We start from the raw sequence: 27,939 nt of genomic DNA, 5'->3' as shown, positions 1-27,939 counted from the left end.
CAAAGCGAGCCGTTGATCCGTGTAAAAGATACGGATCTTTTCACGGACTGATCTACTGGACCCGTTTTGCCCATCTACGCCAAAGCGCTGTACCATGTGACTCTCACTGTCACATGACCTGTGAGAGGAAACGTCACTCCGACGTCATGAGGCACAGAGTAGACATGATGCTGATGACGAGCTGAAAGGGAAAAATAGCTGGTAGCAGGCTACACACTTCTACGTCACCGGGACGGGACGGTTATTGGAGCCAATATGGCGACTGTCAGTTTGCTGTCACGCTTTGCAGCGCTTCGTGCATTTGGCACCCGTTCCCAATTTCGAAGCGCATATAGTTTAGATAAGTTATACCCGGATAGCGTGTGCCGGACGGCGGAGGTGAGCGGGGAGGACACAGGAAGGGGAGGGAGAGGAGCTGTACTGCGGCTCTACATGATTGGAAACCGAGTGAAGGTTATTTCACCCACTGGGAAGCCTGTGCGGTTTGTGATGCGCTGTGGGTTACCGTGTAAGCTGCAGCCTTCTCGCACCTGCCCGGGGGGTGTATTTCACATATAAAGGACAGGGTGCATAATTAACCCCTGTAGCATATATTAAGTTTCAGTTGCCCAGAAATAATGTCAGTAGTATAATGTCCACCTGAAAAGTAGGATGGAGTATGTAGGCGTCATGTAATTCTGGGCATACGTATGCAGATAAAATGTTGGTCAGTCACGTTTATCTGGCAGCCTCAGACCCTGCAGATATCATGAACATACGCTTTGTGCAGTGGTTATTATAGAAGGGGCCTCTCCTCTTCACGGCGCAGTCAACTATTGTCATTATGCCAGAGCCTACTGCGCATGCTTTTTATCTGCACGTGTATGTCCAGCATTATCAGGTAGGGATAGGCAGTGGTGTAGCTACGTTTTGGGCGCCCCCCCGCCGTTAGGGGGGGCGCCCATACCCACCCCCCGCCGCCCCGTCAAGCACCCCGGCCGCCCCGTCGCCTATGCCCCGTCAAGCACCCCGGCCTCCCCCGCAGTCTTACCTATCGCGCTGCGCTGGTCCCGGCTGCTCCGTTCTTCTGCTGAGGACCACCACAAAATGGCCGCCCCCATACAGCAGACAGTTTCAGAGAACAGTGTGCTATATGGGGGCGGCCATTTTGTGGTGGTCCTCATCAGAAGAACGGAGCCGCCGGGACCAGCGAGATACGTAAGTCTGCGGGGGATTGGGGGGGGTAACTATAGCACCGCAGCCCCCGGCGCCCCCACATGCACAGCGCCCCCACCGCGGTGGTGGGGGCTGCGGTGCTATAGTTACGCCCCTGGGGATAGGGTCACTAGGATGACCATTGAAGTTCAGCAGGGCGCTTAGGTCCACACCTGAAATGACTAGGTTGACATGGCTAAGGTTGGTAGGTTGACAAAGGTGACATGAGTTTCTTATGTTTTTTTGTGCCACTACAGCATGGCGGGAGAATAAAAGTATGCTGGTTGAGAGAGGAACCATGCCCGAAGCATGGTGAGCGCAGTGGTACACGTTGACTTTCCAGACAAAAAAACTGTGGAAACTCATATCGATCTTTTGACCGTTGATCTTGGTATTGTTGACCTAATGCTTGTGTTGACCTTCAGTGGTTGACCCAATGCGTGTTGACCTAAATAGGGTGGACCCAATGACCCATATCATCAATTATTGCATTGGATGGGTATCATACACAATCCGGCATGCCCAAATCATCAATATTTTCTGACCGATCACCCACATACACTGGAAAGTTATCTGGGCAATCTGCTGGTATTGGGTGGATTGTCCAAATTATTGTAGTGTGCATGCCTAGTTTAAATGTTAATAGTAATATAGCTTCCAACAATCATGTGCTCATTTTCTCAGGCTAGTTTGCTGAATTGTAAGCACATAGTTGCGTAGGACCCATTTACCGCTTTGTTCACATACTTGGAAACCTTTGCACTAAACATTTGATCTGAAACATATGGATTGTGTACTTATTTGCTGTGAGGAGGACCACTTATGGAAACTTTATTTGCCATAGATGGCAGAGAGGCAACACTGTGCCCCCTATTTGTTCCTTGGCATAGGGAGCACAGTGTTTAGTCCTGCCCCCTGTTGTGCTTTTCAGCCCAACCCTCTTCTCACATTGACCCACCATGGCACCCAATGGATGGCCATCGATGGTCAAGTGAACAGTTGCTATAAACCCTCAATGTTAAGCACCAATGATAATGCTAACCTGATGTGTGAGACTTCAGTGTAGCCTCATACTGATTAATACAAATAACTCAATAATTGTGTAGTAAATTTCGTTTCTGGCAGTTAAATGGCTGCTATTGCCAAATGTACATAGTAGTAATTTTAGTAAATATACCTTTTTAGAATCGAATTTGTATTCTGTAATTTTAAGTCTTAATAATTTGCATTCTCTTCATATTGTGTTTTTTCTTTTTACTATTACAGAATAAAATAGAGGCTCAAAAAGATATTCCCATTGGTGAGTAAATAGTGAAAGTTCCTGTGACATTAGTCTGTCCTGTAAAGGTGTGTACACACAGAGCAATATGATCGCTGGCAATATATTGCTCAGCAATCATATTGCTCAGTGTCCTGTTTTCATCAGTGAGAAGAGATGGTCGCTGATGAAAATGTCACACTGCCAGGAAAAGAGGCAGGTGAAGTCACTGGTCGGAGGAGCATGCTCCTCCGACCAGCGACCATTAGGGGGCTGAAAACGGGAGCGCGCACCCGGCGATTTATCGCCGGTGCTCACTCCAATCGCTGGCAATTTGGTCGCTCAGCAATTATATGCCAGTGTGTACACAGCTTAACATTCAGTCATAGATTGTCTACTAGTCTTTCATCAAAAATCTCTTCACAAAATTAGGTGCACCTGTACGTTTACTCCATGCATAAGGCACTTTTTCATTCTCTCCCATCAGTCAATGCAGATTTTACACATCTGAGAATCCCCACCACCACCACCTCTTCCCAGTGTCTAAGCCTATCACGAATAATTGGCATGTGGATACCTCTGTTGGGATTTCAACCTCTGGATTCCTAGCTGCATCCCCTAATTCCTTTCTGGAACTTTTACACTTTATCAATAAGATTCTGAGGATGTTATTTACAGAGTACTAGGTGATTCATCGCGCCCCTTAACCTGTGAACATTGCCTGGAGTATGTACCTATGGCAGTATATACAGTAACTATAGACATCTGTAAATGGCAGCATATCAGAGCATCATACCTCCCAACTGTCCCGCTTATCGTGGAAACTTCCCAGTTTTTTGGGACATTCCTGCAGCCAGCAGTGTCACACCCCCCCCCCCCCCCCCCCCCCCCCCCACAGCGTCTATTCCTGCAGCCAGAGGGGCTGGGGGCATAGCCTGCAGCTCACAGAGCTGTTGGGCATGCGCCCACAGTGGGAAAAGGGGGCGTGGCCTTGCGGGGGGGGGGGACCGCCGGTATAGGCCATTCCCTCTTTCGTTAGGTCACTCTCCAAAAATTTCCGGTGCCGAATGCGCCGTTGGGCGGTATGGAGCATATTACATTATAAAATACACTGTTGCACATTCAGGTTAGTAGGTCATTGTTCTGACCGACTCGTGGGCAGGGCCGGCACCACCACTTTGAAGTACCGAATGGTGGAGATTTGTTCTTTGAGCTTTGACGTTAAAATGCCATAATCTATACAGGAAAATGTTCTCCAAAGTATACTAACATGTTATTTTGACACACCCTTTGAGTGCCAAGTGAATTTGTCAAAATAGGTGTGAAAATTGCACACACACATTTTTATTTATCATAATGACCTGTAATGTATACCTTTTTATATAGGATATATTATCTTGTTAGATAAACTTTTCTTTATTTATATAACAAATGTGAGTGAAGCTGATATTTTGAACATCTCACCTTTTTTTAATGTGTTTTGAATCGGTGTTTGCACCGTACAAGTATAATCCTATTTTTTGGTGAAATGTTCTCCAGAGATCAGATTCCCTTGTTATGTATTGAAACTGATTTTGGCGGTCAATTCAGAGTTGCAAGTAAATTGGTTGCTATTAAATTCCAATTGTGTTCTAGTTGTTATGTTGACATCGTAAAAAGGTCGACATAATGATGGACACAGGTAAAAGTCGACGCCCATTTTCACAGATTCTTCCCAGTATCTGTGAAAATGGGTTCAGATAGACGGAAACTGCCACGGATTCGACAATCCAGCGGCCATTTCTGACAATACAGATTTCCCTCAATAGAGACACGAACCTGTTGCAGGCGAGTCCCAGCTGGGATTGAGTACCTTTTGGCCGCTATTTCTGCCCCGTGGCCATGATTGAATCTCCCCCTTAATCTTCGTCCACGAGAATGGTAAATAAAGTAAAAGTTTTTAAATAAATCCACAAAAACTTGTCGATCCTTTGGGCCATGGTGACCTATTGCTTGCGACTAGATGGGGTTGTTCTGTTAACTGACGTCAATACGGAGGTCGCAACCTTGTGACCAATACGGGTCTGTTCAGAAACACACTGATAAAATATCTATTGGTCACAAGGTTGTGACCTCCATATTGGTGCCAGTCCTCTAGTGTTGTATATCTTTGCTTTTTAATTCCTACCAACAGGGAATTAGGATCTTGTGTGTGTGTGTGTGTGTGTACATACATACGCCCCCATTAGGCCACCTGTGCATTCAGGTTGTAGGAGGTTGTTGTATGACTCCTAAAATGTTAGTAAACTGCAATTTCAGATCGTTTGAGCATTTCCTACAGCAGAAGTAGTGGTCCAGGTGGGCAGAATGTCAATAAAGGTAAGAACATACATGGTGAAGTAGAAGAACTGCAAAAAAAAAAAACAATGACCAATAATATGCACAGCATGGTTCAAATGACTCGGGGGGGGGGGGGGGGGGGGGGGTAAATGTATGAAGCAGTTATAAGGGAGGAGAAGTAATAAGGGGGTAGATGTATTAAGCTCGGTGAAGTGATAGTGTCTGGTTTTAAGCTCGGTGAAGTGATAGTGTCTGGTTTTTATCACTGGCCAATCCGCTCCTAACTCTGAAGTTACAGGCTTGGTTTGAAAAATGATTGGCTGGTGATAAAAACCAATCAGCTCCTACCTGTCATTTTTCAAACCAAGCCTGTATCTTCAGAGCTAGGAGCTGATTGGCCAGTGATAAAAACCAGACACATTATCACTTCACCGAGCTTAATAAATCTGCCCCTTTATCACTTCACCAAGCTTAATAAATCTGCCCCTTAGTGCCTAGTACTTTATCACGGGGCCAATCAGCTCCTGACTGTTAAGTTACAGGCTAGGTTTAAAAAGGAACAGTTAAGGTGGCCATACACACGCAGGTTTATCTTCAGATCTGTCTGGTTGGAACAAAAACATGGTTATGGATGAGAGCAAATGACAGTTGACCATTTGCTTGGAAATGCTGGAAAACTGACAAACTGTCACTCATCCATAATCATGTTTTTGTTCCAACCAGCCAGACCTGAAGATAAATCTTACTAGTGTATGGGCACCTTTAGGAGCTGATTGGCTATAAAGCACAAGGCACTTTCCTGCTTCGCCTCAATAGCGAGGCGAAGCAGGAAGGGACATCGACAAGATGTATTAACATCTTGTCTGCCGAAGCGGGGGAGCGTTAACTCCCCCCTCCGGCGATGTCCCTTTCTGGAGATAGCGCATCAGTTAATACTGATGCGCTATCTCCTGTCCCCCGGCCGGCAGCACTGGGCATGCGCAGGATCTCGCTGTTCACGCGAGATCCCCAGCGCAGCCCAGACCTAACAGCAGGGACAGCAGGCTTCGTGCGGAACGGTCAGCGATGCTGACCGTTCATACATTCGGCCTGCTATCATTTTGATAGCAGCGCCGATATGGACAGGGGAGCATAGCGCCCCTGTCCATTACCGCATCCCGGCTCTATCATACATGGGGGAGAAGCGGTATCAGTGCACATAACGTACGCTGATACCCTTCTCCCCCATAACGACGGATAATACATCTTCCCCTTTATCTCTTCTTCTCCCTTATCACTGCTTCATACATCTACCCCTCAGTGAGAATTTTTTATTTTATTTTTTATTTGATTTAAGCAGTGAAATATGCCCCTGTGAATTGGATATTCACTGCTTCTTAGCAAAGCTCTCCACAGGGAGTGATTGTTTGGTAAATTTACTAAATTTTCTAAAAATGAAAAGAGGTGTGATGTTGCCAATAAGACTCTGGGTGAAATGTAATAGGATGAGAGATTCAGAAAGTGAGAGATTTGGTGAGATATCTCCAGTTTATTTTTTAAAGCAGCAATCATTTACACTGCAAAATCAGTATGTGTTTTGTTCTATATTTTCTTTTAACTTTCCACTAGTTTGTGTATAGTTATATAGTGTTCACTCTAGAGCAGGGTACTGACAACTGGACAGGGCCCTTTTTTTTTTTTTTTAATCAGATGGGCACATTTTAGATTAGAAATTGACATTATAAATGTAACCATTAAACATTGTCATACTCTGCTATGTCCATTACATATTTTATCGTATTGACAATAACACATTATGACACACACTGTAATGCCTCTTACACATTATACCACACACCATAATGCCCATTACACATGATGGCACACACTGAAAGTCAGTGTGGTGCCACACACAAAAAGGGCAGGGTGCCTTTTGAGGTTTTAAAAACAGGCAGAGTGCTGCACCCTGCAAAAGAAGCTTAGAGGGAACACTAGTTATACATGTTTAATGCTGATAACTGACAGAAGGGGGCCTTTGATAATTTTGTGTGTGCTATGGACTGGACTCTGCATAGGTTTGTCAAATTATCATTGATACTATGGGGTAAATTTATTGACATGTCTAAAAATGAATAGGAGATATTTCTATGGACAACGTCACCTATTTTCATTTTTAAAAACTGTAGTCAATTTACTGTTTGTGTTTTTTTGTATTGAAATTACTACTATTTTCACTGCTGCTATAGTGAAATGGGGTAATTATTTTGGGGAACCTCAGGAGGTCTGCAAAAACTTCCAGGTAAGTGCAGGAGAAGGGCTGACTTTGAGTCTAATTGTGTAGCCACAGGGAACAATGCATAAACTACCACAAGCCTGCAGTATATTACCATGGGTACTGGGGTGTTTTTTTTATTTTTATTTTTTTATGTTCACGCAGTTAACACGAAGGCTGAAGTTCGTTTTCACTTATCCTCAGCTAACTGGATTCCAGAAGACGTCAGGCAGAACATTTCTCTACAGGTGGCAAAGTCTTCCATTGATTCTGTGTTAACTCTCTTTTAGGTTGTACGGTTTAGACTAAAGGGTAGATTTACTAACACTTCTAAAACAGACAAGTAGTGGTGTGGCCTATAGCAACTAAAAAGTCTATAATTTTCTTGAATTCAACAGAACAATTATAGCCAGAATCTGATTGGTTTGCTTTGGCAACATCACTTCTTTGTATTTTTTAGAAGCTTAAACAAATCTACTTCTCCGTCAACGAATGGAGTGCCTATGTACTGTATAAGTCGCTTTTTTCGTAATAAACTATATATATATATATATATATATCTAAGAATAATTATATGGGCACTGATATGCTTCTGAATTAAAAAATTAAGTTCGGTACTTGTGTACTAGCACGGCGCCCATCGCATCGCAGACCATAAGGCATGCGATGCGATGGCAGCCGATGTTATACAATTTTAAATTGTATACCATCGAATTTTATGGCATTGTATGCCATTCTATCGCATATACAATGGTATGCGATTTAAAATTATATAAGCACCCTAATGGGGGCTTACCATGTTAAATGCACCCCCAAGATGAACGTGAACCCGAAGCGTGGAGAGCGGCGGCGGTACGCATCCTACGACCTTTTCATACCCCCACTATCCACGTCGCGTGGAGTTGACTTTATATAGTGTTGCGAGCCACCGAGCCCTGCGCTCGCCACGCTATATAAAATCAACTCCAAGCCGACGTGGATAGTGGGGGTATGAAAAGGTCGTAGGACGCGTACCGCTGCCCCTCACGGGCTCGCTGTGCTCGCCACGCTTCGGGTTCACGTTCATAGTGGGGGTGCATTTAACATTGTAAGCCCCCATTAGGGTGCTTATACAATTAAACATCGTATAGGGGGCTTATGCAATTTTAAATCGCATCGGGTGTATGCCATGTGATGCAATTATATGTCGTACGACCAAATATCGTGGGCGCCGTGCTAGTACACAAGTACCTTAAGTTCTTAAATATTTTATTCTTGGTTGGTTAGCTGTCAGCAATCCTATCTTTATACTGCTATTTACAATTATTCTAATTATTTTTTTTTTTTTTTTTTTTAGTCCCTTTTCTATCATTTTGTTTTGCTGGCCGCTTATTGTCTGCTATCTAACATTCATGGATTCTACTGTGTTTCTGCTGTTCTCTAGTATAAAAATCGCATAAATCGAAGTGGAGAGCTAATAGTAGTGTCACAAGTGAGTCGGTACCAAATGCGTAACCTGGCAGACTGTCTGGATAAAATCCGAGAGATGATTTCTGAGGCCAGCCAGAAGCCAAAGTCTGAAACGCAGGAAGATCTTGAACTTCGGCAGATCAGGTACATTGGTGCTTCGCCCACCACTGACATTTTTCTGAAGTATGTTGCTTTGCTACAGACGTGACCTCCTACAGTGTTGCTGTGATGGGTACACAAGGCAGCACCCTGATTGCTGCATAGTGGGTTGCATGCAATGGAAACCAGCGCACGTGTCTCCTGCCTGTTGAGTCCTAAGGAACTCAGCTGTTATGTGTACCCATGTGGTATACACAGCAAAGTAGTAATGGGAATTTTTTATGTGATCTAGCCAAATAGACACCACCACCACCCCACTCCCAGTGGAGGCACACATCGTTAACGATGTTGACCATACACACTATAGGGCAGATTTATTAAGCCCGGTGAAGTGATAAAGTGGCTAGTACTTTATCTCCAGCCAGTCAGCTCCTATTTGTTATTTTTCAAACCCGGCCTGTAACTTGACGGGCTAGGAGCTGATAAGCCGTTTATAAAGTACAAGCCACTTTATCACTTCACCAGGCTTAATGAATCTGCCCCTAGATGTGATAGAAAAAGATATCGCTCAGGCTGGGCCCTTCTGAGCGATATCTACTACTCTCTCATCTAGTGTCTATGTGGCTTAATACATCTGTATGCAGCACTCTTTTATTTTCGTGTATATGGGTTTAAAAAACACCACGTGGACACGTAGCTATCTGCCTCTGCTGCTGTTAATTTAAAATTCCTCAAAGTACAATATCAAACCGTGCTAGAGTAGTGGCAAAATTATGTAAACTGTGGTTAGTATTTCATATTATCAGATGAAAAAACGGTCTAAAATAGAGACCTTCAGTATTAAATAACTACATTCCAATGTCACCTTGACACTCTTTGTAGTAGCTGCAATAGGATTACAGTTTGAGTATCCCTTATCCAGATAGGTTATCCAAATAATTCTGAAAACCATCATTTTTCCTTCAGCCTATGGTGGACCACTGGTACCATGGGATATTCTAGGTCCTCCAGACCGGGCACCAAGGAGTTAAACTTCTGAGAGTGCAGCTGGGCTGGCCTCCTTAATACCCTGCCCTGCCCCAGGCTAATCAGTTTTTTTCTTGGTGCCTCAGGAACAGGCACATTTGTAGGAGTAGGGCTGTTACAGCCCTGGTTTTAAACTTCATTTTTTATTTTATTTCAACCTACAGCCATACCACACTGAATAGGCCCAATCTCATCCGAACTTGGCAGCTAAGCAGTGTTGGGCCTGGTTAGTACTTTTGTGGGAGACCTCATGGGAACACCAGGTGCTGTAGGTTGCCTGCTGCAGGCGCTGTGCACAGTGCACTGCAACAGAAGGAAGCATGCTGTGCTGGGTCTCTGACCTCCATGGCCAGATGCCTCAGCATCTCCACAAGGCATCGGGGGAGCCGCTGCAGCGTCTGAAAGCTTCAGTCAGGTAAGCGGAGTCCCGGTGTGGGGCTCCGGCATACCAATAGCGGTGACCACCGCTGGCGGAGGAGGCAACGCCAGCGGTCCCGGCAGCGGGGTCCCGTTCTTTCGGTCTCCCCTCTAGGCCACCAGGGCTGACCTGTTGCAGGTCCTATATGGGCATATAGCCCTGGTTAGGCTCCGGGAGGGGGTTATTTTTTTTGAGCAGCCCATAGCTCCACCCCCAGCCCCAGTGCAGGTCCTTTGTTTCAAATTTCCTGCCTGGTTGACATCACTCCCGCCTCTCTCCTTCCTTCTGGTGCCTGTTTCAAACAGGTGTGCCAGAATGTTAGTCAGACACTGCCTATCCTGCATGCTGCACGGAGGAAGACTTGAAGGAGAGACTGCTGGCGCTGAGTGTTATGCCTCCCTGTCCTGCACTGTCCTGGTGTCAGGTTGCATATTCCTCCTTCCTCACCTCATGGTGCTGGTTGTTGAGAATAGATGCCTAAATAGGGGTTAATTTTTACCCTATTTTTTCTCACTAATTGAGGTTATCTGTGTTTTTTATTTAGTATACTCTGTTACTTTACAGTTTATTACTACTGTGGTATGCTCACAGAAGCAGATAACAGAGACACTTATCTTATGTTTGTGTCTCTTCCAATTAGTGTAGTGCCTGTCATTACCCACTGTCCTAATTAAGGCTGTGTGTGATTTTTGTCTCCACAACCCTGTAGACAGTTCCCTTCAGGGGCTTTCTGCCACAGGGCTCCCATTTTCTCCCTCTCTCCTCTCATTCTCCCAGACCTACAGCCATACCACACTGGATAGACCTTATTTCATCTGATCTTGGCAGCTGAGCAGTGTGGGGCCTGGTTAGTACTGAGTGGGAGACCACATGTGCACACCAGGTGCTGTGGGTTAGGCATTATAGCAGAGGAGTGTGGAGCTGCCTGTCACAGCCTATGTCATGCACAGCTACCTCACCTCAGGGTGATTAGTGTGATAGAGAGAGAGTGATAGAGGAAGGTTACTACTACCCAATACCAACACTGTCCTAGTGTCGGGGTACATGTCCCCTACCTCACCTCATGGGGCGGTATTCAATGAGCCAGAATCGCCAAGTTTTATGGCGATTCTGTGTTTTTTTCGTGTCTGACGGTGATTTTTGGAGCTCCAAATGCGAATCACCCTATTCAATGACCTATAATCGCCGATGAGGACCGGTGAATGAAGCACCAATCGCCAAATGTTATTCTCTCCAAATCGCCGTTTTTAGTCTATAGGATTTTTCATGGGGAATCGACGGTAGTCGAGGGGAATCGCCAAAAGTGTATTCAATGAGAAGTTGGCGATTCCTTTTTCTTGTTACATATCGCCGTTCCTCACCGAGTGTCCCTCGTCATCTTTTTCTGGTGAACTTTTATAGGAACATGTCAAATAATTGGTTTTAAGTGTTCTATTTAACTGTGCAAGTGTAATGTATTATTATTTGCTGCCCTTGTGTGATGTGATGGTCGTAGAAGTGCTATACAAATATATATTTAATTTCTCCTTCATCCTCTGGGGACACTGAAGTACTACGCTGGGGATAGTGTGGTGTTATGGAGGAGTTGGCACTTTAAGAACTTGAAGTGTGGTGTGGCTCCTCCCCCTCTATCCCCCCCTCAGACTCCAGTCTTAGTTTAGTGCCCGGAGGAGTAGGATCCCTGGGCAAGAGGCTCCCGCAGGGGTCTCTGGTTGTCCGTTTTTTGTTTTATATAGAAGTGTGCAGGCAGCCTGAGTGTTAGACTGGCTGCCTGCAGTGTGTATAAAGCTCTCTGGGAGGTCAGAGCGGCACTGCGTGCGGTGCACGCTGCTGACCTCAGCCGCCTGCACTCTAGGTGTGGGGAAGCAGCCACAGCCGCTCGCGGCTTGTGTTACTGCTCTGTTGGCTAGTCACCCGCCGGAGAGATCAGGACTGGGGCGCTGGGCGCCGGGTGACTGCTGGATCAGAGTCACGCGCTGGTCCAGCTGAGGGGCAGTCTGTGTCTCAGAGCCGCTGTCCTCAGCGCGCGCTGGGACGGAGGAAGGAGGAGGCGTGTCATGGGCGTCTCCTCCAGGTTAAAAATCCTCAGTGCAGCAAACGCTGCCTTCCTAAAGCCCACGCTGCCTTCCTCTGTTTGTTGTGCCTCTTCAGAGCCCTTCTGCTTCAGGACAGCAAAGCGTTTTTCATCCCAGACTGGACAGACTGTGTCACTGCGCTGGGTGAGTGAAGGGGTTCTCCTTTTTAGGAGTCCCCGCTTGGAGTATTCAGGTGGGCTAATTCGGGGAAGGTGAGCTCCTCTCCCCCTATTGTATTTCCTTCTTTTACACTGCTGGGTTTACACTGCTATCTGTGTGGCTGTGTTAGAGTGTGCTGAGTGAAGGAAGTGTTTGTATTGGATTGCATTATGGCAACAAAAGCTTCTGGCTCTAAGGCTTCTCAGAAGCTGTTCACCTGCACTCAGTGTAATCAGCAATTTACACAACATGTGAAAGGTGTGTCACTGTGTAAGGATTGCTATAGAGGAGGGGCTGTTCAACAGCAAGCTGCTCTCCTTAATGCTGAAGGGGTTACAAGTGTGTTAGCTACCTTAGCTTCTGAGCTGGCAGCATCTCGTAGGGACAGGGAGATTTTACATTCTCATCTGTCTACTATGTCTTCTGCTGAGCCTTCATGGGCCAGAGAGTTGATTAGGTCAGTGGATTCGCTGGTACAATCCACCGTTATGCCTACACAGTCCAGCGCCCCCCCTCCACCTAAAAAAAGGGGTGCTCCTTTGGTTTTGAGGATTGATACCTCTGATGAGGAGGAAGTTAACCCTCTAGAGGAGGGGGAGTGTCAGGTGTTGGATGATACCTTTGCACCTGTGGATGAAGAGCAGGGTGTTCAGGATGAGGCTCAAGGTTTAGAGGCCTTGATTCAGGCTATTAAGGTGACTCTTAATGTTGCTGAGCAAGAACCTCCTGCTCCGGTTTCTATTTTTGGCCGTCCTGTTAAAGCTGCGGTAACTTTTCCTGAGTCCATAGAGTTGGAGAAGCCTCTGTTGGACATTTGGAAAGTGCCTGAGAAAAAGTTTCAGTTATCCAGGCGCTTTAAGGCGTCTTACCCTTTTGCCCCGGAAGCCAGGGCGAAATGGGAGAACCCGCCGTTAGCGGACGCTTCCGTCTCTAAGCTTTCAAAGAAGGCAGCGCTTCCCATTCCGGGAGCGGTGGCCCTGAAGGAGGCGCCAGATAGGTGTTTGGAGGCGGGGCTTAAGCACATCTTTTCTACGGCTGGGGTCTCTTTGCGTCCTATTTTTGTTATCTCCTGGGTCAGCAGGGCCATGGAGAAATGGGCAGAGGATTTGTCCAGGGGCTTGGAGGAGCAGAGGCCTCCTGAGGAGTTAGCTCAGTTGGCTGATCAAATGCGGGAATCCGCGGCATATATTGGAGAGGCGGCCAGGGATTCGGCTTCACTGGTGGCAAGGATCTCGGCTCTGTCTATTACAGCCAGACGGTCTTTGTGGCTTAAGTCTTGGCAGGCGGAGGCGGATATAAAAAAAGCAGTGGAAGCTCTTCCCTTTACGGGGGATGTTCTTTTTGGCCCAGAGCTGGATAGATTAATTGCTCAGGCGACAGGGGGTAAATCTACCTTCCTCCCTTCCTCAGCGCCTCCTCCGAAAAAACCTTACCAGGGTCCGGCTTTTCGCTCCTTTCGAGGGGCCCCGAAATTTAGAGGTAAGTCCAGAGGTTCCTTTACTTCGGGCCGTGGTAGAGGTAGAGGCTTTGGTGCCGCCACCTCCGCCGCGAACCCTGGCTCCCGGCGTGCAGACGCCAAGCAGCCAGAAAAGCCCGCGGCATGACGCCCTCCCCTCCTACCTGGGGGATCCCAGAGTAGGAGCGCGGCTTCTGGATTTCCGGCAGGTCTGGGAAGAATCCTGCAAGGACAAGTGGGTTCTCTCAGTCGTGTCTCGGGGATACAAACTAGAGTTTGCCGGTTCTCCTCCTCAACAGTTTTTTACGATGGGTCTTCCGCATGCGGAAAAAGACTCCCAGTTACTACTCCAAGCAGTTCAGCGGTTGTTATCAGCTGGCGTGGTAATGCATGTCCCAACCGATCAACGCAAAGAGGGGTTTTATTCTCCTCTTTTCCTGGTTCCAAAACCAGACGGGTCGGTAAGGCCGATCTTAAATTTAAAGAAGCTGAACGAGTACATTATGTACCACAGATTCAAAATGGAGTCGCTTCGCTCGGTGGTGGCAGGTCTGGAACCGGGGGAATATTTGGCATCCTTGGACGTCAAGGATGCCTATCTACATATTCCCATTTACGACTTACACCAGAGGTTCCTTCGGTTTGCAATCAAGGACCAACATTTTCAATTTCGGGCTCTGCCCTTTGACCTGTCATCGGCGCCTCGCCTTTTCACCAAGGTAATGGCAGTCATGGTTGCCTTTCTCCACACACTAGGAGTCAAGATTGTTCCGTATCTGGACGATTTGTTGATAAAAGCCGGATCCAGGAGTCAGCTGGAACAGGCTCTTCACGTGACTTGTCAGACCTTGATTCGGCATGGCTGGATTCTAAACTATGGCAAATCCCAGATGGTACCTTCCCAAAGGATTTTGTTTCTTGGACTGATTCTGGACACAGAAGTACAGCGGGTCTTCCTTCCCTTGGAGAAAATTGCCTCGATTCAGGACTTGGTGAAGCAGGTGCTTCGTCCTCGGAGGGTGTCGGTGCACCTTTGCATTCGGTTGCTTGGCAAGATGGTCGCCTCCTTCGAGGCTCTGCCTTTCGGCCGTTTCCACTCCAGGACTTTTCAACTCGATCTGTTGAGACAGTGGTCGGGTTCGCATGTCCACATGCACAGGACGGTAATTCTTTCACCCTGCAGTCGGCTGTCCCTTCACTGGTGGCTTCACACGCCCAATCTGTTGGAGGGGCGTCGGTTCGGAGTCTGGGAGTGGACTATCATCACGACGGATGCCAGCCTGAGGGGCTCGGGGGCGGTTGTGATGGGACGTCACTTTCAGGGCCGTTGGTCTCCGCAGGAATCAAGGCTGCCGATAAATATTCTGGAGATTCGGGCTATCCATCTGGCTCTTCTCAAGGCGGACCTGTTCATCAGAGGGAAGCCGATCCGAATTCAGTCGGACAATGCCACGGCTGTGGCATATATCAACAGACAGGGTGGAACGCGCAGTCGGGCAGCTATGCAGGAGGTACGCCCGATCCTTCAATGGGCGGATAGGAATTCTCTGGCCTTCTCGGCGGTGTTCATTCCAGGGGTAGACAATTGGGAAGCGGACTACTTAAGTCGCCAGGATGTGCACCCAGGGGAGTGGGCACTGCATCCGGAGGTGTTTGGCCAGATTGTCAATCGTTGGGGGTTACCTCAGATAGACATGATGGCATCCAAACGGAATTGCAAGGTGGCTCAGTATTGTTCCAGGTCACGAGATCCGGAGGCAGTGGCGACGGATGCTCTGACCGCAGAGTGGAATTACCATCTAATCTATGTGTTCCCTCCGTTACCCTTGATTCAGTTAGTACTCAAACGGATCAAGCGCGAGAAGGCAACTGTGATTTTCATAGCTCCAAATTGGCCTCGTCGGCCTTGGTTTGCCGATCTTCAGGGGCTCCTGATAGATCAACCCTGGCTACTGCCTCAAAGAGAGGATCTATTGCAACAGGGACCATTCGTCTACCAAGAATTAAGGCAGCTGCGTTTGACGGCGTGGCTGTTGAGGCCGAGCTGCTGAGTAGGCGTGGGGTACCTAAAGAGGTCATTCCCACAATGATGAGAGCCAGGAAGGAGGTTACTTCCCGGCATTATTACAGGATTTGGAAGGCTTATGTGTCGTGGTGTGAACGACACAAGTGCCCTACAGCTGTTTTTTCTTTGTCCCGATTGTTGAGGTTTCTGCAATCAGGGTTTGAGGCGGGCCTTCGTTTAGGGTCCCTTAAGGTCCAGGTGTCCGCCTTGTCGGTTTTCTTTCATAGGCGATTAGCCTTGATGCCGGAAATACAAACATTTTTGAATGGGGTTCTAAGGCTGCAGCCTCCGGTAAGACCTCCGGAAGAACCTTGGGATCTTCCTTTGGTGCTGGACTATCTCAAGTCGGAGGTGTTTGAGCCTTTAGAATCTATTGATTTACGTTTACTTACCTGGAAGACGGTGATCTTACTGGCTTTGGCATCGGCTAGACGAGTGTCTGACCTCAGTGCTCTCTCATGTCGTTCTCCGTATTTGGTGTTCCACTCAGATAGGGCGGAACTCCGGACTAGATTGGATTACTTGCCAAAGGTGGTGACGGCTTATCATCTTAATCAGCCAATCGTGGTTCCGGCCTTGACAGGAGAGTTCGCTTCACTGGATGTGGTCAGAACTTTGCAGGTTTATGTGGACAGAACCAAGGATCTCAGGAAGTCGGATTCTCTGTTTGTCCTATACTGTTCCGCAAAACGTGGTTGGCCGGCTACCAAGCAAACTTTGGCCAGGTGGATTTGTCTAACCATTAAACAAGCTTATGTTCAGGCCTCCCGGCCTCCGCCTACTAGAGTTTCGGCTCATTCCACCCGTTCGGTGGGACCTTCTTGGGCGGCGGCCAGGGGGGTGTCTCTTTCTCAGGTATGTAGGGCAGCCACTTGGTCTGGGCCCAATACCTTTATTAAGTTTTATAGGTTTGACACCTTCGCGGCATCCTCTACTAGGTTTGGCCGCGCGGTGCTTCAGGATGCCCAGCGCCTTCCCGCCCGTGGGGATGGCTTTGGGACGTCCCCAGCGTAGTACTTCAGTGTCCCCAGAGGATGAAGGAGAAAATAGGAATTTGGTACTCACCGATAATTCCCTTTCTCCGAATCCGAAGGGGACACTGAGCGCCCTCCCGGCACTGGTCTTCTGGTAAGGGAGGGGTTTTTACAGGTCGCATGTGGCCAGGTTGTGTTGCATGCGATGGTCTGTATGTAAGTTCTTTTGACTTATTTTTGTTTCGGTGTCTTGTTTTCATTCTCTCTCTCTCTCTGTCAGAGGTTTCCTGGTCTCTTTTCTCCTCTCGGGCACAGTAACTAAGACTGGAGTCTGAGGGGGGGATAGAGGGGGAGGAGCCACACCACACTTCAAGTTCTTAAAGTGCCAACTCCTCCATAACACCACACTATCCCCAGCGTAGTACTTCAGTGTCCCCTTCGGATTCGGAGAAAGGGAATTATCGGTGAGTACCAAATTCCTATTTTTTTGAGGTATTTTTTTTTTCTCCCACAAAGCACTGTTCTTACCCATGGTGCACCTCACTTACCCATGATTCTCCTCCCCACCTCACTCCTTCGTTTGGCCTTTGTGCAGATTACCCAGATTTTGCCGTCTGCTGTATTGGAAGCGTTTATTCAGGGTAATTTGCATTTGTCTTGCATTTCACTGCAATTTTTTAAACACTGACGACATTAATGAAGCTGTTTAGGGAAACGCAGGGTTGGCTGAGAATCGCCGTTAGGGCCGGCGATTCTCAGCCACGTTGAATAGGGTGACTCGGCGACTCCACACGAATCCCCATGCATGGCGATTGGCAGCAAAAAACCGGCGATTGGCTGGCGAATGAAAAAACTGAATCGTTGTGACCAACGATTCAGCTCATTGAATACCGCCCATGGTGTTTGGTAGCTGGGAACAGAGTGTTAGTTTCACTTTCTGTTTTCCAGACACTATCTAGGATTACTGCTCTAGAATGTGTTTTATTGCTTAAGATCAGAGGATCCGTGGGACACGCATCCGATCGATATCATCCGATTATCAATCGAAATCGGACGATTTTTCATCTTATTATTATTTTTTTTTTACTTCTGCCACTTTTGGTATATATATTGGCTGCCAGTTTATACTGCATGTCAATTTAAGGTGTTTCATTGTATTATACACATTCCATGTTAAGTACCTCTGTTTACCTAAACAGCAGCTACTTCTGTGGTGGGCTCACAGTGCAGTAGTTTTAACTATTTATTCCATATAGATAGTTATCCTTTTCAGTGTCTTGTTGCCCCACTGTTCACTTACTTGTAAGTGTGTGCATGCATTTTCTCGGTGTGAGTGTACATATCGGCCCTCTTGTTCTACAAGGGTCACTATGTCTTCTAAAGGCCCCATCCCCCCAAAAGGATGCGGCATATTTATACCTGCACAGAGTGCCAGGTTTTTTACCTGTGCAGTACAGGATTACACAGGCATGTGACAGCTGCTCTGTGGCTCTACTGCCACTTGCTACTGTAAAAGGTTCAGCTGAGCCAAAGTGGAGCTGCTTCTCAGTGGCCTCTACAGCGCCTCATGTTGCTGTAACGCAACAATCAGATGCGTAGCCTGGGGGTTTAGTATCTGCTCTCATTACTGGCATTGATTGTGAGTTCCACGGATCGGAACCACCCTCTAGCACAGTCCTGACCTAACCATGGCTCTCCAGCTACTGTGTAACTACATGTCTCAGCATGTTGGGGCTTGTGGTTTCAAAGCAAGGGAAAAACCGCATGAATTCATGGCTTATCCTGGTGTGCAGGATTTAGTGCAGGTTTCTGCATCCATGCAACAATCTGAGCTAATCTGCTAAGCGTAAATCCTTAGCTTCTGCTCACTTGCCAAATTTTGCAGTCTGACGACTCACAATCAGAGGATTTCTGCTTTGCATCAGAAATTTCTCCCAAGTCAGACACTGAAAAATGTCCCTGACCAGCGTGGCTGCGTTAGTATGGGCTTGTCCTTACCTAAGGCAGACCCTCAGCCTACAGTACAGCCTCCTTTATTCAAAGGAAGGACCTGTCCGTTTTCACGTCTCCACAGCTAGGAAAGCTCTTTATGTAGGAGACCTGGGCACATCCTACTGTACCAAGAACTTTCTCTTGACTAGGTGTTTTTTCCTTTTACCACCAGTCAATGCCCATGTTGCACGTCTGGTAAAGTCCCTTAAGGAACCTACGGATAGATTTATGGAATTGTTCCAATTTTCTATCTATGCAAATTCAGGAGCAGTTATATGCCCTGCATTTGCTTCTGCATGAGTTTCATTGGCCTTACTTTTGACATACAGATGTAGCCCTCCTCATTTAACCTGTTAATAGGATTAAGTGAGTAATGGGATTACTATGCTAATCCCCTACTGTATTGTTCTATGTATTGTATTTCTGCTGAGAACAATAGGATAGCCAGGGCTGGCCATGGTGTGCCATGACCTAAGCAACAAAGTTGAGAGAGGCTTCAACTGTACCTTGTCTGAAGAGCTAAGATCCGGAACAAAATGTTCAGATCTTATAGTCCTCGTGGATAGTACTCGTGTGGCCAATACCTAAATAGGACAGCTTCCAAAAACTGCCTTATTACCCTCAGCGGTCCCAAAGCCTAGGATGAGGTAATTTTGCTAGACTGGGCAGGCCCCAGAGCAGAAGTACAAACCATCTGCCTGACTAGGTTTGTTCTCACCATGGGGCTTAACAGCAAACCGCATCGGACACATCGATCAACAGAATCTACTCTTCTGTTTTCAAAGGGTACATTCCCAGGCAATTCTTTTTCAACAAGTCTGCCTGTAGACATTGACAGGGCTACTGCTCTCCTCAGGGCCGTTCGCTCCCTCTTCACGGCGGGGGTTGTAATCTCGGTCCCTTTATATCAACAGGGCACCAGGTTCTATTACACCCTGTTCCTGGTAATGGCCTCCTTGCATGTGCAGGATGCATACCTGCATATCGCCATTCATGAGGACCATCACAAATTCCTCAGGTGCACTGTTCAGAGAAATCTCTTCCAGTTCCCAGTTTTGTCTTTTTGGTCACTTCATCACAATTTGTGTGATCACTAGACAGTGATGACAGCCCATTTGCGACTGCAAGGGATTTGAATCCTGACATAACTGGGCGATATTCTCCAATGGTAAACTCTCAGGCCAGTCTCCAGGAACATGTCAATCTTACAGGGATACAGATGGTTCATCAACTGGCGTAAGTCCAGCATGATTCCCTCCCAGCACATGATTCTCCTGGGTACCCTTCTGGATACCTCGTCGCAACAAGTTTTCCTCCCCAGGACAAGAGAGAGAGTCTGTTCAGGACTTAGTGCGGACGTTCCTATATCTAAGGACAGTCTCAATTCACCTTGCATGCGCCTTCCCTCCATTCAGAGGTATTTCACCAGTTGGTGGTGCGGTGGGTTTGGCCTCAGATCGACCTGTTGGCCTCACGGCAAAACCACAAGGTTCTTTGTTACGAGCACCCACAAGAGACCCGGTGCATTTCTAATAGGCGCACTGGTGGTTCCGTGGTGTATCTCTTTCCTCCGATTGCCCTGTTTCAGAGAAGATTCAGGTGGAAAGGGTAATAGCCATTCTGGTTGCACCCAACTGGCCAAAGCGAGCGTGGTTCACAGATCTCAAGGATCTCTCCAGCACACCCCCGTGGCGTCTACCTCTACGGCCAGACTTACTCACGCAAGGCCCCTGTCTTCATCCAGACCTTCCCCGTCTAAATTTGATGGCATGGTGGTTGAGCGGCCGGTCTTAAAGGCTAGAGGATTTCAGACCAAGTTATTCATACTATGATTTCTACTCGTAAACGGTCTACTGTTAGAGTTTACCACCGAGTGTGGCAGACTTATTTTGCCCGGTGTTTAACGTGTCATTTGCCTCCTAGGCAATATTCTTTGTCAGGGTTATTGACTTTTTTACAAGAGGGACTGGATACAGGATTGCGTCTGGCATCCTTAAAGGTCCAGGTATCCGCCTTTTTCTGTTTTATTTCATAAGAGGATTGCTCAGTCTTCTGCGGTTAAGACTTTCCTGCAGGGTGTTTTACACTTGCAGCCTCCTTATGTTTCCCCAGTTCACCCTTGGGATTTGATCATTGTTCTCAAGGCTTTACAGAAGGCTCCGTATGAGCCTTTGGCGGAGGCCACTTTGCATTGGTTGACGTGGAAGACTGTTTTTTTTTCCTGGCCATCGCTTCGGCTCGGAGGGTTTCGGACCTAGGTGTTTTATCAGTTAAGACACCTTTTCTAGTTATCCACGAAGACCGGGTAGTACTCCGTACTCGTTTGGACTATCTTCCTAAAAGTGGTATCCAGTTTCCACTTGAACCAGGAGATTGTTGTCCCAGCTTTTTTGCCTTCTAATTCTTCTTCCGAGGATTCGGATTTAGTTACTTTAGATGTTGTGCGTGCATTACGCCTTTATGTTCGGAGAACCAAGGCTCTCTGAAAAACGTATTCTTTTTTTTATTCTTTATGATGGGCGTAAGAGAGGCTGGCCAGCCTCTGATCCATCTTGCAATGGACTGTTTATAACGGCCATTCGTCAAGCCTATCTTTTCTCGTGTAAGCCAGTTCCGGTCTCCGTTAGAGCCCATTCTACTAAGCTCGGTAGTATCGTCCTGGGCGGTGGGCCGGGGTGCTTCTGCTGTGCAGATTTGCAGAGCAGCTACCTGGTTTTCTGTACATACGTTTATCTGTTTTTACAGGTTTGATTCCTTCGCCACTGCTGCTGCAGCATTTGGCAGAGGAGTCCTCAGTGCAGTTAGGGAGCGTTCCCACCCTTGAGGGACTGCTTTAGGACGTCCCATGGTACCAGTGGTCCACCATAGGCTGAAGGAAAAAACAGGAATTTTGGTCTTACCTTTTAATTCTGTTTTTCTGAAGCCATGGTGGATCACTGGGCGCCCACCCTTCGCTCTTATCTACTGTGTTTGAGTGTCTCTCTGTCTTGTTTCTTCAAGACTCTGGTGTTGGGGTGTATGTGTGTGTGGGTCGGCTTCGCCTTTTCCTGTTCCTTGGGCTTTGGTAGTAAGTAAACTGATTAGCCTGGGGCAGGGCAGGGTATTAAGGAGGCCAGCCCAGCTGCACTCTCAGAAGTTTAACTCCTTGGTGCCCGGTCTGGAGGACCTAGAATATCCCATGGTACCAGTGATCCACCATGGCTTCAGAAAAACAGAATTAACAGGTAAGACCAAAATTCCTGTTTTCAAAAACCATCATTTCAAAAATTCTCTAAAAGCACTACTGGGGACATATGTACAAGAAAAAAATTGCTTAGCATTAAAATTAAGTGCCTGAGATAGTACACAAGCTTTGATTCTTGCTTTGAAGCCTTGTTTCATGCACAAATAAAATGTTTGCATTTTTATACAACATAATTGCATTTTGTGTTTACACACGGGTCATTGAAATATAAAAATATACAGAATAATCAATGATCCAAAATGCTTTTGGTCTCTGGCCTTTATTGTGTGTGTGTGTGTGTGTATGTATGTATATATATATATATATATATATATATATATATATATATGTGTATGTATGTATGTATGTATGTATGTATGTATGTATGTATGTATGTATGTATGTATATATATATATATATATATATATATATATATATATATATATATATATATATATATATATATATATCTCTATCTCAACCTGTATTGTATTGATAAATTTCTATCTATCTATCTCAACCTGTATTGTATTGATAAATTAAGTAAATACAGAATTATTTGAATGTGTACTGTAATTCTATTGTTCCAACACATGGGTAAATAGTATGATCTGTGATTCAGGCACAAACAGAATGCCCAGTGGATATTGTGTAATTTATATTTCACATGTTTGAAAAATGCTCATTTAAATCAGGTTGGGTTACACTTTTTTTTTTTTTTTTTTTTAAATATGCTGACCTGCACTAAAGTAAATCAATCCTTTTTTTATACAAGTTAGACAATGAAAACAATTTCTATTGTTTTTATGCATTCTTCCATTTAACCACCAATCGCAATTGTATGATGATCAACAATGTTTGTTTTTTTGGGTGTAGACAAGAATATGCTTTTAATGCTTTCAAATATATCAAGGGTTTTAACAACAAGGTACAGGTGGGAGACAGTCTTCACAGGAAGAGGAGCAGCAGAACACGAGGACATGCACTGAAACTAGAGGGAGGAAGATTCAGGGGAAATTTGAGGAAGAATTACTTCACAGAAAGAGTAGTAGATAAGTGGAATAGCCTCCCATCAGAGGTGGTAGAGGCAAATACAGTAGTACAATTTAAACATGCTTGGGATAGGCATATTGATATCCTTACAAAAAAATAAGGATCAAATATGGTTTGAGGTAACATGTTTAAAAAAGGGGCAGACTAGATGGGCCAAGTGGTTCTTATCTGCCGTCAAATTCTATGTTTCTATGAAGAGCTGGAACAGGCAATAGGTGTGGGGATGGATAGGGGCATGGGAGGAAGTGGCATGGTGTGAAGAATGGAAAAGGGCCATATTACAGTATCTCCAGATACTGGGAAGAAGAGATGATGAAATGGATGAGGAGAGGCAGGTGGGAAAGAATAAGATGGGATGTTGAGGGTCTGGTGGGATGTCATGATAGATGGATTAAACTTTGCCAACTAATTCACATCCAAAGTCAAGGGTAGAGCGTAAAAGGATAGCAGACCTGCTCGCTCAAGCAAAAGCAGTGTAATGATCCAGAAATGTAAGTTTAATCCACTGTAAATTAGGAAAAAATTTGCACTTACTGTCTCTGATATTGAAATCTCACGTTGTATGTTTTTTTTTTTGTGGTTAACTGAATGAGCACAGATAAGGGTTCCCAATGGCACCTGAATATGTAGTTCTAGTAGCTATTAATGTAAAACTTAAGCTGACAACTTTTTTTTTTTCTTTCAGATTCGAAAACATGAACCGTGAACGCCTGCGTCAAAAGAAAATCCAGTCTAGCATAAAACACAGTCGACATATCAGCCTGGACTGACTATTAGCAATAACAGTTAGGTCTCCTGTGTCCAGCTCTTATCTTATGACAAAACAGCAATGAAGTCGCCAACACAAACCTAAAGTTCTGTTCCCATATGAAGCCTAAAGGTGCCCATACACGTCCCGATGCGAGCGTGCGTTTTGAGCTTAAATAGCACACATCGCATTACATGCCTTTTGCATGCAATGCGATGAAAAGCAAGTACAAAAAGTATGTGCAGCACATACTTTTTGTACTGTGCGATGAGGTGCTAATGGAGCATGCACAGATCGCACCGCCCGCATCGGGGACGTGTATGGGCACCTTAAGGTTTACTGGGCAATAAAATGACGTTGCACAGGTAGCTGCTACTTGGAGCAGGATAGCAGTTTTATTTGCTTTTATTAACTGCAAATTTAATAAATTTCTGTACATAGAGTTGGTGTTCATATTGTTTATATAAGGTATAAAATGTACAAGGTTCATACGCTAAAGATAAAATATTATGAATTACTTGACAAAAAGATGGTAATGTCAAATCTTTTCTACCAGTGATTTCAGCTGTTTTTATGTGCGATTGCTGTAATTTATAAGCTGGGCATACACTTGGGCGACTTCTCAGCTCGGAGAAGCTGCCCAGGACCTTCCCAGGTGACAGGATCGCACGCGATATATTGGATGCGGTCCTTTTGCATACAATTTATTGCATGCCATCCTAGCCAAACTTCCCCGGCTTGGGCTTCTACAGCCAGTGTCACTCGTAGCCTGCGGTGCGATGTGTACGGGACCATGCATCACAACAGACTTTCTGTCAATTACATGCAATTAAGATGCTCAAATTGCATGGGAATCGCCTAGTGTATCACGGCCTGGCCTTGTGTAGAATTCATTGAAAAAGCCTTTGTCTATCACAGATCTACTGACAAGAGCCAAGTTAAAAATAATATTGTTAACCCCTTCCCGACATTTGACGTACATTTACGTCATGGTCGGGAAGTACTTCCCGACACATGGCGTAAATGTACGTCATGGCATTTAACTGTCACCGCGTCTATAGACGCGGTGACAGTTTCAACATGTCTGCTGTCCCTGACAGCAGACATGTCCGTGCATGCCCAGGGGGGGCTGCGATGCCGCCCCCCCCGTCGGCGATCGCTGTGATTGGCTGTTCAGTGTGAACAGCCAATTACAGCGTTTTCCTGTGTCACCGGCGAATAACGTTCGCCGGTGACACGGGATCAGAGGTGATTGGTGCTGTAAAGTACAGCACCAATCACCGCGGGGTGTAAGGGTGACACTGGTGTCACCCCACCGCACCCCGCCCGCCCCTAAAGGCCGTGATTGGTCCGTCGGACCGACGGACCAATCACAGCCAAGGAGGGGGATTTAAACTAACGGTGACTGCACTGCAGACGCCATTCCGGTCTGGAATAGCGTGCAGTGCGGTCACCGTACCTCCCTGCCGCCATACTGACCAGAACCTTGCTCCATAGCTTGCTCCATACTTACCTGATCGCTGCTTCATCACTGCTTCCTGGATCCTGTTACTACTTGTGCCTTCCTGTGAAATTGTGCTGCTGCAGTGTACTAGCTAGATAGAGATAGAGAGAGATAGAGAGAGATAGAGAGAGATAGAGAGAGAGATAGTGTCAGAGAGTGCTGATCGCTGCTTCATCACTGCTTCCTGGATCCTGTTGCTACTTGTGCCTTCCTGTGAAATTGTGCTGCTGCAGTGTACTAGCTAGATAGAGAGATAGAGAGAGATAGAGAGAGATAGAGAGAGAGATAGTGTCAGAGAGTGCTATATTTTGTGCTGCTGCAGTGTGATATAGTTATAGATAGAGAGAGAGAGATAGAGAGAGAGAGATAGATAGAGAGGCCTAGTGACAGAGTGCTATATTTTGTGCTGCTGCAGTGTGATAGTTATAGAGAGATAGAGAGAGATAGAGAGATAGTGTCAGAGAGTGCTATATTTTGTGCTGCTGCAGTGTGATATAGTTATAGATAGAGAGAGATAGAGAGAGAGAGATAGATAGAGAGGCCTAGTGACAGAGTGCTATATTTTGTGCTGCTGCAGTGTGATAGTTATAGAGAGATAGAGAGAGAGAGATAGAGAGAGATAGTGACAGATTGTGCTATATATTTTTGATATAACTGACTGCTGCCCCCTCCTTTTGTGCTGATCAGTATAAATTAACTGATCAGCAACTTTTTGGGGGCGCAGGTTTTTTTTTATATATAGATATACCTGTCAGTGCTGCTGCTGCAGTGTCATAGAGTGATAGATAGTGAGAGATAGAGAGATAGAGAGAGATAGTGACAGAGAGTGATAGAGAGTGCTAAATTTTTTGTCTGCTGCCCCCGCCTTTTGTGCTGATCACTATATCTGAGGTGATCAGCAACTTTTTTGGGGGTACAGAGGTTTTTTTTTTTTTATATATACCTGTCAGTTGCACCAAAGGTTGTGCACCTGCTGCACCTCACTGGTAATCAGTGTCGCATCACTGATCACCTTTTTTTTTTTTGTGTGTGTGCTGTGGGGTCTTTTTTTAATTTTTTTTTTACACACACTGTGATTTTGTGGGTGTCCTGTGGCCGCTGTGCGCTGATCAGTGACGTACATCACTGATCATCTTTTTCGGTACAGGGTTGATCTATATATTTTTTTTTTTGATCAAATTCCTGTTGCCTTTGAGCGCTGTTCAGTGACAGACGTTACTGACCAACATCTGTGCTCAATTTTTGGCGCAGGACCTTTTTTTTTTTTTTAACCCCTTAAATTTTTTATTTTTAACCCCTTCATTTTTTTTTTTTTTATTGGTATAAAGTATTTTTTTTTTTCTGCACCACATACACACTACACACTACATACCCCCCGGATTGAAATAAAGTTTGTACCCCCCCCTACACTATACACGTGTTGAAACATTTCACTACCAGTAACACAAAAATAAAAATGGCATCCCAAATGTCCTCCCAAATGTCCTCCCAGTCATCCAGGAGAATGTATTCAGCGGAGGAGGCATATGCCCTGCTTGCTTCTGACTCTGACACAGCCAGTGATGCAAGCGGGGAATTTGAAGGATTCGCCTTAAGCTCCTCTTCCTCCTCTGGTGATGAGGGACCCCCTCAAAGACGCCCCCGTAGAGCAGCTGAGACCCCCCCCCAATAATTGATCTCGTATGGACCCCACCACCAGACAATTTTGAGCCCCAGGTTCCTGAGTTTTTGGCCATGCCAGGAATCCAATTTGATTCCACAGGTCTCAGAGAAATTGACTTTTTCAAATTATTTTTCTCTGATGATTTTATAAATTTAATGGTGGACCAAACTAATTTATATGCCCAGCAGTTTATTGCTCAAAACCCCACGTCATCATTTGCTAGGTGGACCCCTGTAGATGCAGTAGAGATGATGACGTTTTGGGGTCTGGTGTTTCATATGGGCATAGTAAAAAAGCCAGAAATTAGGCAATATTGGAGTACAGATGTTCTGTACAGTACTCCATTTTACCGTATGGCCATGCCCCGGACTCGATTTGAGACAATTCTTAAATTTATACATTACACCGATAATGCACAGTGCCCACCCAGAGATGATCCCACCTTTGACCGGCTATTCAAAGTCAGGCCGGTCATTGATCATTTCAGTGCCAAATTTGAAGAGGTGTACATCCCTGAAAAATTTATTTGTATCGACGAGTCCCTTATACATTTTAAAGGAAGGGTTAAATTCCGCCAGTACCTTCCCAGTAAGAGGGCAAGGTATGGCATAAAAATGTACAAACTGTGTGAAAGCACCTCAGGGTACACCCACAGGTTTAGGGTTTATGAAGGGAAGGATTCAAGAATTGAACCGCCAGAATGCCCCCCCTCCCTCGTAGGTGTTAGTGGGAAAATTGTCTGGGATTTAGTGCACCCCTTCCTGGATAAAGGTTATCACCTCTATGTGGATAACTTTTACACCAGCATCCCCCTGTTTAAGGCCCTTGGTTCAAGAGGTACAGCAGCTTGCGGTACTGTGCGCAAGAACCAAAGAGGCCTCCCAAAAACGCACATTGCCCAAGTAATGAGAAGGGGTGAAAGCAGGGGAATATGCACCGAAAATATGTTGTTGGTCAAATATAAGGACAAGAGGGATGTCCTTATACTGACAACAATTCACGGAGACAGTAC

At 45.9% G+C, this 27,939-nt stretch overlaps 1 protein-coding gene, 1 non-coding gene and 1 pseudogene across 2 annotated transcripts; all 3 read left to right on the top strand.

The window, feature by feature from the left end:
• The first annotated feature begins 153 nt into the window (after nt 1-153).
• Nucleotides 154-24,202, top strand: MRPL58 (mitochondrial ribosomal protein L58). The gene is made up of 6 exons (XM_083148048.1): nt 154-378; nt 2,461-2,494; nt 4,751-4,810; nt 7,188-7,270; nt 8,446-8,615; nt 23,698-24,202. The coding sequence occupies exons 1-6, from the start codon at nt 256-258 to the stop codon at nt 23,780-23,782; spliced, it is 555 nt and encodes a 184-aa protein (XP_083004174.1). The 5' UTR covers nt 154-255; the 3' UTR covers nt 23,783-24,202.
• On the top strand, nt 9,753-9,871 carry LOC146017170 (5S ribosomal RNA). Its single transcript, XR_014450043.1, has one exon. It is a non-coding gene; the product is annotated as a 5S ribosomal RNA (ribosomal RNA).
• LOC146011678 (5S ribosomal RNA) lies at nt 10,792-10,909 on the top strand (annotated as a pseudogene).
• Nucleotides 24,203-27,939: the final 3,737 nt, after the last annotated feature.

The sequence above is a fragment of the Crinia signifera genome, chromosome 6 (genome assembly GCF_055691185.1).
Source record: "Crinia signifera chromosome 6, ASM5569118v1, whole genome shotgun sequence".
Classification (NCBI taxonomy): Eukaryota; Metazoa; Chordata; class Amphibia; order Anura; family Myobatrachidae; genus Crinia; species Crinia signifera.
Note: the sequence above shows the minus strand (reverse complement) of the source record. Positions and strands in the feature narration are given on the sequence as shown.